At 42.8% G+C, this 10,000-nt stretch overlaps 1 protein-coding gene across 1 annotated transcript; it reads right to left on the bottom strand.

Annotated features, from left to right (window-relative positions):
• Positions 1-728: 728 nt before the first annotated feature.
• On the bottom strand, positions 729-1,085 carry LOC138867813 (golgin subfamily A member 6-like protein 22). The gene has a single exon (XM_070144620.1). It carries the CDS (start codon positions 1,083-1,085, stop codon positions 729-731), a length of 357 nt encoding a protein of 118 aa, XP_070000721.1.
• Between the last annotated feature and the right edge of the window lie 8,915 nt (positions 1,086-10,000).

The raw sequence follows: 10,000 nt of genomic DNA, 5'->3' as shown, positions 1-10,000 counted from the left end.
GACCCTCCTCTTCTCTTCGTCCCTCTTCTTCTCTTCAGCCCTCTTCTTTTCCTCAGCCCTCCTCTTCCATTTGGCCCTCTTCTTTTCTTCAGCCCTCCTCTTCTCTTTGGCCTTACTCCTCTTCTCTTCGGCCCTCTTTTCTCTATGTATCCTTTCATTTTAGTTATCAACCATTAGCCCAGCCTCTTTTGCATTTATTTGGCTTGAATGTAGTCACTCATGTTCATGCATGTCACTTTATTGTCTTGGACATCTTTCTCAGCAATGTAGTCGCGCATGTTCTTGAGGAATACCTTGAAAGAAGAAGGCATTTCTTCGGCCCTCCTCCTCTTCTTTTCGGCCCTCCTCTTCTCCTCTTCGGCCCTCCTCTCCTCTTCTTTTCAGCCCTCCACTTCTCTCTGGCCCTCCTCTTCTCCTCTTCGGCCCTCCTCTCCTCTTCTTTTCAGCCCTCCACTTCTCTCTGGCCCTCCTCTTCTCCTCTTCGGCCCTCCTCTTCTCTTCTTCGGCCCTCCTCTTCTCCTCTTCGGCCCTCCTCTTCTCTTCTTCGGCCCTCCTCTTCTCTTCTTCGGCCCTCCTCTTCTCCTCTTCGGCCCTCCTCTTCTCTTCTTCGGCCCTCCTCTTTTCCTCTTCGGCCCTCCTCTTTTCCTCTTCGGCCCCCTTCTCTTCGACCATCCTCTTCTCCGATTCGGCCCTCCTCTTCTCTTCTTTGGCCCTCCTATTCTCCTCTTCTATTCAGCCCTTAATTTGACTATACTCATCTTCATTTCAATTTTCAATTTGGCCATCTTTTTCTGTTCAGCCCACAATTTGGCCATCTTTTTCTGTTCAGCCCACAATTTGGCCATCTTTTTCTGTTCAGCCCACAATTTGGCCATCTTTTTCTGTTCAGCCCACAATTTGGCCATCTTTTTCTGTTCAGCCCACAATTTGGCCATCTTTTTCTGTTCAGCCCACAATTTGGCCATCTTTTTCTGTTCAGCCTTCAATTTGACCATCTTTTTCTGTTCAGCCCACAATTTGGCCATCTTTTTCTGTTCAGTCCTCATTTTGGCCATCTTTTTCTGTTCAGCCTTCAATTTGACCATCTTTTTCTATTCAGTCCTCATTTTGGCCTTACTCTTTTATTAATTTCAAACCATAACTTGGCCATACTCTTATTTACTTCATCCATCCATTCATCCATCTACCGGGCCATCTTCATTTCCTCTTTGGCCTGAATTTGAGGGCGACTGTACAATTGGCCTTTTCAGGATCAAAAACATCGATGCATTCGTCTGTGACCTCTCTTATGTTTGTATTTACATTCATCAAACTATTTTCCAGCATATTCCTAAGCCAAAGAATATCCTCCTTACTTCCAATTCCCGAAGCAATACTTAACGGCCTGATCAAGCCCAAATGAAACAAACTAAAACACAAAGTAATTATTAATTTCATCGTGTACTCCACAAATATTTCGCGCGCGCGCGCGCGCGCGCGCGCGCGCGTGTGTGTGTGTGTGTGTGTGTGTGTGTGTGTGTGTGTGTGTGTGTGTGTGTGTGTGTGTGTGTGTGCGTGTGCGTGCGTGCGTGTGCGTGCGTGCGTGCGTGTGTGAGCGTGTGTGTGTGTAGGTGTGTGTGTGCGTGTGAGTGTGTGTCTGAGTGTGAGTGTGTGTGTGTGTGCGTGTGAGCATATATACATGGATACATACATACATACACACACACACACACACATACACACACACACACACACACACACACACACACACACACACACACACACACACACACACACACACACATATATATATATATATATATATATATATATATATATATATATATGTATATGTGTATGTCGATGCTCCTTCTCTTCTTGCTTCTCTTCTTTTTTCTTCCAATGCTCCTTATTGATGCTCTTCTGCTTCTTTCTTCCGATGTTCCTCCTCTTCTTTCTTCCGTCTATCGATGCTCTTCTTTCTTCCAATGCTCCTTCTTCCGTGTGTCGATGCTCCTCTTCTTCTTTCTTCCGTCTGCCGACGCTCTTCTTTCTTCCGATGCTTCTTCTTGATGCTCTTCTTGCTACCGTCTATCGATGCTCTTCTTCTTTCTTCCAATGCTCCTCTTCTTCTTTCTTCCAATGCTCCTCTTCTTCTTTCTTCCGATGCTTCTTCTTGATGCTCCTCTTCTTCTTTCTTCCGTCTGTCGATGATTTCATCGACATCATCAACCCAACAAAGCTTAACCTTCAATCACTCCGCCAACCACCAACCAATTCTGGGCTACAATTCGTTAATCTATAGACGTTAATCATCAATCAAGGCTGAGCCGTCAATTCAATTCTAATTCAATCAATCATTTCTGTCTTCAATTTTTCAATCTTGAACCGTCAACCATCAACCAATCCTTAGTCGTCAACCACCAATCATTCCTGAGTCTTCAATCTTTCAATTCTAATCCGTCAACCATCAATCAATCCTGAGTCATCATCCATACCACAGTCAACCATCATTCATAACACGTAACATACACACAAAGTACTAGTACCAGGCAAATGAAGTAATAATGAAGTAATGTTCTTAGCCCAAGGAAGCAACGTTACCCTCCGGGGGATTCGAACCATCGAACCCATGCAGCCGGCTTACACGAGTCCGATGCGCTATCCGTTCAGTTAACATATCTTCATTAAATTAATATGTCGGAAGTGTTTGAATATTACACATTTCCCTCAAACAGTATCTTTATTGTGATATCAATTCTATTACTAATAGCACCAGCAATCCATTATAATTATTCTTTATCCTGGATCTGTTTCTCTTCCACACCCGTTTTCGTATTTTTTGTTTCTGTTCTTTGTCTGCGCCTGTATTTTTTTTCCTTTTTTTCGAATCTACGTATGCGTTCGGAAGGTTTTAATCCATCGATTAAGTATATCATAATAGATAAACTGTATATTGTTAAGGTGGCAACACATACAAAGTTTTAGAGCTATATCTCTTCTCTAAGTATTTTTTCTATAATAAATTAGATAAAATATTGGTGACATATGGCAACCCCGTATGCGTAAGTAACAATCTTTACCTTGTAACTAAACCAAGTTATCTTAAAGATTTTTTTTTCCCGAGAAATTATGTTTATGGAAGTGTCTAGCAACCCTGTAGAGGCGGTATATACACTACAATCCAGACATTAATCGTCACAGAGTTTGAAACCAGAGATATCCCCAGCGATACCCCTGCAGACACATCTGGTCCCCCACCAGCCACCCCTGACCAAACCGAACCAGGTAATAGCCATGTAGATGACGAGGGGATGGAACGCCACAGACCCTAACTTTTACGGCATCCGCCTCTTTGCTGAAAACCCCAGCAAATATGAGTACTCTGATCGTCATGAAATAGCCCGCCAAATTTGTAATAAGCGAATAAAGTGGTTATTGACGAAAAGGGAGCATGCAATCATGATATTAGATTTTGATGATTGTTTTCAAAGTGACTGTGCCTTTCTGTGAGTAAGTCCCTATTGCTCAAGGCAACAACAGTAGAGGCACTCACTGTATGAATCATTTCTGTTTAGGAACTTTGCTCTCTCTCTCTCTCTCTCTCTCTCTCTCTCTCTCTCTCTCTCTCTCTCTCTCTCTCTGACACACACACACAGACACACACACACACACACACACACACACACACACACACACACACACACACACACACACACACACACACACACACACACACTCTTAAAATCTTTTTAAAGATAATCACAATAACAATAACAATTTAAACTTTTTAAAAATATTCTGAAAATGTAGCACGTGTGTTTTATGCAAGACCAACCGCTTCGCAACCAAGGTCTAGAAGTACATACACAAGTATAGACCTTGTTCGCAACCCCTGAGGCTGCGGCGACGCGTTCAGAACATGTTCATTCAGCTGGGACACACTGTCCGCTTGTTTGGGAACAGCAGCAAACTTGCCGAAACCTATGTGTATGATATATACTTCGTGTAACATGGGCTGAGCATGTAATCTTACACCTAGAAGTGTGAAGTAGTGAAGAGTTGATTCTTAATAATGGGAAATGGGAAAGAAGATTATGTAACTGATTTTTTTCTCACTTATTCATTTCCATCCGAGATGGAATCTTAGCAAATCCACTTGTGTTTCGAATTTAATGACACTGGGTGTGGGTTTAAAGTACACAGAAATGCATGAGAAGTGCTGACAAACCTTGTGGTCATGAAAATGGTCATGATGCTACATATGGCAACTGTGAACATCACTTGCAATAGCAAATAGATTCATGACGAACAATATACATACTTTTTAGAGATTAGATGTGTGAATACATCGAACAAAACATCCACAGTAATTGCAGGACCAGTACCTTACCCCCCCAAAAAAAAATAATATCCGGCATTAACGTGTTGCCTTATCACTGAAACTTTTGCAGTCTGGCATCCCACTGATAAGGACAAGTCTGGTGGTTTCAGGAAGCTGATAACACAGGCAAACCGATAAGCTCTAATGTAATGTACTTTTATCTGCATAACCTTAATGGGCCATAAAGCCTTTAAAATGCAGTTTGTTGCCTGGTTGCTAGGACAAAAAATTAATAGATTCTGACAGGGCTGCCGGTATAAGGCAAATACTGATATTCACTGGAATTTTTGATGACTTAAATCGTTACTTAAATTTCAGCACAATAATGATAATGAAATGATGATAGTTATAATGTACAATAAACAATAACATCAGTTCTTATTAATGATGTTAATAATCATACCGATGTTGATAATAATGATATTAGTAACTGTAATGATAATGATGAAAGCTTTACAATTGTTGGAAGGGTGATGCTAAAATGATAATAATGATAGCGGTTATAATGATGATACTGATAATCATAACAATGGTTATAACCATAATGATTATCACAATCATAATGATAGGAGGATGAGTGATGATGGTAATTATGATAATAGCCAAAGCAGTAATCACAACAACAACAATTATAGTGATAATAAGGATTGTAATGATAAAGATAATAGTAATAACAATGATGATGATAATGATAATGAGAAACATGATGATAACGATTATGATCAATATGATAATGATAATGACAGTAATAATGTTAATGAATGATTATAAAAACATTAGCAATAGTAATAGTAGTAGTAATAATGATAAAACATTGATAGAAATGATTAAAACTAAAAGTAAAATAATGATGATTATAATCATAATCGTGATAATAAGGAAGGGAACAATAACAATAACAGTAATATTGACAGCAACAAAAACAAAATAACAATGATAATAATTAGGATGATAATGAGGAGGGCAGTAACTGCCTTAACAAATATGTGTTAAAGTGAGGTTTGGGCTAATTATAATTATAATAGTGGTGATGAGAGTGATGATACTTAAGGACAAAGATCACTAGAATAATTAGAACGTTAAAGATAACGCTAAACGCTTTTCGATGAGATAATGAAAATGCTGATAATGATACAGTATAGTAAGATAATATTAATGAATTGCAATAGTATTGCTAATACTCATAATGGAATGCTGAGAAGAAAATTACTAATGATAACGATGATAATGCTAATAATGATATAAGTAATAATGACAATAATGATACAGAAATCTCCGAACTGTTAGTTAGTAAATCCTACAATGCCCCGTTGGTGTGTTGCAATATATAAATGCCTTGTCACGCGCTTCCCCTCTGCGGCCTTTTATTATATCTTTTAAACTTCTGACTTAAATCCCTCAACATGTTATGCCTCCCCCGCAACCCAAAAGCACTTAGAAATCCGGTCATCTTGCTCACCTCTACAGAGTGCTTGCGGCAAATATCTGTCAAGCGCCGACCACCCTTTCCTAGCACTAGGGCTATGGAGTCTTCGAAGTAGGGTACCAAGTGGTACAGTTCGGTGATGCCCTCGCTGGTCCCCTCTTGCTGCTCGTCGGCCGTCGGATCCCCATCGCAGCTGGTCACGTCTTCGTCGGCCAGTGGAGGGGTAGACTCTTTTTTGTGTTGGAGGGGGGTGCACCTCTTGAAAGCAGGGGGGAGGGGGGTGGGGAGAGTGCTTCTACCGATGGTGATGCTTCTGCCGATGGTGATGCTTCTGCCGATGGTGAAGCTTCTGCCGATGGTGAAGCTTCTGCCGATGGTGATGCTTCTGCCGATGGTGATGCTTCTGCCGATGGTGAAGCTTCTGCCGATGGTGAAGCTTCTGCCGATGGTGATGCTTCTGCCGATGGTGATGCTTCTGCCGATGGTGAAGCTTCTGCCGATGGTGAAGCTTCTGCCGATGGTGATGCTTCTGCCGATGGTGATGCTTCTGCCGATGGTGAAGCTTCTGCCGATGGTGAAGCTTCTACCGATGGTGATGCTTCTGCCGATGGTGATGCTTCTGCCGATGGTGAAGCTTCTGCCGATGGTGAAGCTTCTGCCGATGGTGATGCTTCTGCCGATGGTGAAGCTTCTGCCGATGGTGATGCTTCTGCCGATGGTGATGCTTCTGCCGATGGTGAAGCTTCTGCCGATGGTGAAGCTTCTGCCGATGGTGATGCTTCTGCCGATGGTGAAGCTTCTGCCGATGGTGAAGCTTCTGCCGATGGTGATGCTTCTGCCGATGGTGAAGCTTCTGCCGATGGTGAAGCTTCTGCCGATGGTGATGCTTCTGCCGATGGTGAAGCTTCTGCCGATGGTGAAGCTTCTGCCGATGGTGATGCTTCTGCCGATGGTGAAGCTTCTGCCGATGGTGATGCTTCTGCCGATGGTGAAGCTTCTGCCGATGGTGAAGCTTCTGCCGATGGTGAAGCTTCTGCCGATGGTGATGCTTCTGCCGATGGTGATACTTCTGCCGATGGTGATGCTTCTGCCGATGGTGAAGCTTCTGCCGATGGTGAAGCTTCTGCCGATGGTGAAGCTTCTGCCGATGGTGATGCTTCTGCCGATGGTGATGCTTCTGCCGATGGTGATGCTTCTGCCGATGGTGAAGCTTCTGCCGATGGTGAAGCTTCTGCCGATGGTGATGCTTCTGCCGATGGTGAAGCTTCTGCCGATGGTGATGCTTCTGCCGATGGTGATGCTTCTGCCGATGGTGAAGCTTCTGCCGATGGTGAAGCTTCTGCCGATGGTGATGCTTCTGCCGATGGTGAAGCTTCTGCCGATGGTGAAGCTTCTGCCGATGGTGATGCTTCTGCCGATGGTGAAGCTTCTGCCGATGGTGATGCTTCTGCCGATGGTGAAGCTTCTGCCGATGGTGAAGCTTCTGCCGATGGTGATGCTTCTGCCGATGGTGAAGCTTCTGCCGATGGTGATGCTTCTGCCGATGGTGAAGCTTCTGCCGATGGTGATGCTTCTGCCGATGGTGAAGCTTCTGCCGATGGTGATGCTTCTGCCGATGGTGATGCTTCTGCCGATGGTGAAGCTTCTGCCGATGGTGATGCTTCTGCCGATGGTGATGCTTCTGCCGATGGTGATGCTTCTGCCGATGGTGATGCTTCTGCCGATGGTGAAGCTTCTGCCGATGGTGATGCTTCTGCCGATGGTGAAGCTTCTGCCGATGGTGAAGCTTCTGCCGATGGTGATGCTGCCGCCGATGGTGATGCTTCTGTCGATGGTGACGCTTCTGCCGATGGTGATGCTTCTACCGATAGTGAAGCTTCTGCCGATGGTGGATCCCCCTCGCTGCTGGATCCGCCTTGGTGCTCGTCATTCCGTTTATTATATATTTTTTATTATGATAAAGGCTAGACAGGATATAAATACTATAATGCCAACAGGAGCTATAACAAATATATTTCTCCAATCTAACACTATTCTTATACCATGCCTGCAGCTATTGAACCCTTTTTTAATTGCAAATTTGTTTTTATTTCCCAATATAACTGGGGACATACCAGGGGGAATCTTGCACGGGACAGTATTTATGCGGGGGTAGTTTGTGGAAGTATAACTCGGAAGAGCGAGTTAAAATTTTCTGTATTTTAGCTTCCTGTCGTATCAGTGTTAACTGATATTGTTGTTATGCTTAATTTATCATCAAGCATATCATACATGTGGTCATAATCGAGACCAAATACACCAAGCATTTTACATTTTCCATTAAATTTGGTTCCACAAGACTAATACACATCACTTCTTGTAAAGAAGTTATGCTTATACATAAACAATCTCCCCAAGGTCAGATTCCCTGACCAAGTATATGCAACTGAAACACGGTGTATTAACAAATACAAACATTTTACCGACAGTGACGAATTTCGACGAAACAGAGATGGAACAAGAAAGAAAAGAGAAATCGAGAAACTACTCCAACCCAAGAAACGGTATCAAAATCGAAAAAAGCAACAAATGCACAACGAAAGAAAATAAACGAATTAAGACTATTATAACAAGGGAAGGAGGGGGGAGGGTAGGCGAATCGAAGGAGAGGAGGAGGACGGTTAAAAGATAAGAATGGGGGGGGGGAGGAGGGAGGGGGGGAACGTTGGTTGCACGCAACGAAAATAAATATTACGGACTGCATGTAAATACAAACCTCAAAATAAAGAAAGATGAAAAGGGAGGAACAGAGAGAGAAAAAAAAACACGCAAGACAAACAAACTAACACAAATTGTAGGTTGACACAGGCCTATATTTTAAGTATAAATATGGAATCGATAGATCAGTGGACTGTAGTTTTTCTTCTCAAATATGATGACAGATTTAAAAGGAAAATAAACCAATTGATCTATAATGTGCAAATAGCATTAGGGTAAGCGAATCGAAGGGGAGGAGGAGGAGGACGGTTAATAGATAAGTAGGGGGAGGAGGGGGGGCATCGTGGGAAGGAGGGGGGAGGGGAGGGGACATAGGTTGCACGCAACGATATAAACATACCGGACTGCATGTAAATACAAACCTCAAAAAAAGAAAAAGGAACAGGGAGGAACAGAGAGAAAAAACAAAAAAATAAGCGACAAAAAAAAAAAAAAAAAAAAAAAAAACATGTGGTCGTGACGAAACAGAGATGGAACAAGAAGGAAACAACAAGAGAAATCGAGAAACTACTCCAACCCAAAAAACAGCATCAAAATCGAAAAAAGCAACAAATGCACAAAGAAAGGAAATCAACGAATTCACACTAATATAACAAGGGAAGGAGGGGGGAGGGTAGGCGAATCGAAGGAGAGGAGGAGGATGGTTAAAAGATAAGAAGGGGGGGAGAAGGGGGGAGGGCGAGGGGGGCATCGCAACGAAAATAATCATACCGGACTGCATGTAAATACAAATCTCAAAATAAAGAGGAAAAGGGAGGAACAGAGAGAACCAAAAAACACGCAAGACAAACAAACAAACACAAATTGTAGGTTGACACAGGCCTACATTTTAAGTATAAATATGGAATCGATAGATCAGTGGACTGTAGTTTTTCTTCTCAAATATGATTACAGATTCAAAAGGAAAATAAACCAATTGATCTATAATGTGCAAATAGCTTTAGGGTAAGCGAATCAAAGGGGAGGAGGAGGAGGACGGTTAAAAGATAAGTAGGGGGAGGAGGGGGGGGGGCATCGTGGGAAGGAGGGGGGGAGGGGGGGGGGACGTAGGGTGCACGCAACGAAAATAAACATACCGGACTGCATGTAAATACAAACCTCAAAATAAAGAAAGAGGAAAAGGGAGGAACAGAGAGAAACAACAAAAAATAAGCGAGACAAAAAAAACAAAAAAAAAAGAAAAAAAAAAAACATGTGGCCGTGACGAAACAGAGATGGAACAAGAAGGAAACAACAAGAGAAGACGAGAAACTACTCCAACCCAAGAAACAGTATCAAAATCGAAAAAAGCAACAAATGCACAAAGAAAGGAAATCAACGAATTCACACTAATATAACAAGGGAAGGAGGGGGGAGGGTAGGCGAATCGCAGGAGAGGAGGTGAACGGTTAAAAGATAAGAAGGGGGGAGGAGGGGGGAGGGCGAGGGGGGCATCGTGGGAAGGATGCACGCAA

This window comes from Penaeus vannamei, chromosome 32 (genome assembly GCF_042767895.1).
Source record: "Penaeus vannamei isolate JL-2024 chromosome 32, ASM4276789v1, whole genome shotgun sequence".
NCBI classification, from domain to species: domain Eukaryota; kingdom Metazoa; phylum Arthropoda; class Malacostraca; order Decapoda; family Penaeidae; genus Penaeus; species Penaeus vannamei.
Note: the sequence above shows the minus strand (reverse complement) of the source record. Positions and strands in the feature narration are given on the sequence as shown.

Excerpts from the sequence above, each read along its gene's own strand:
- LOC138867813 (XM_070144620.1), bottom strand. The coding sequence starts at position 1,085 with ATGGTCAAATTGAAGGCTGAACAGAAAAAGATGGCCAAAATGAGGACT.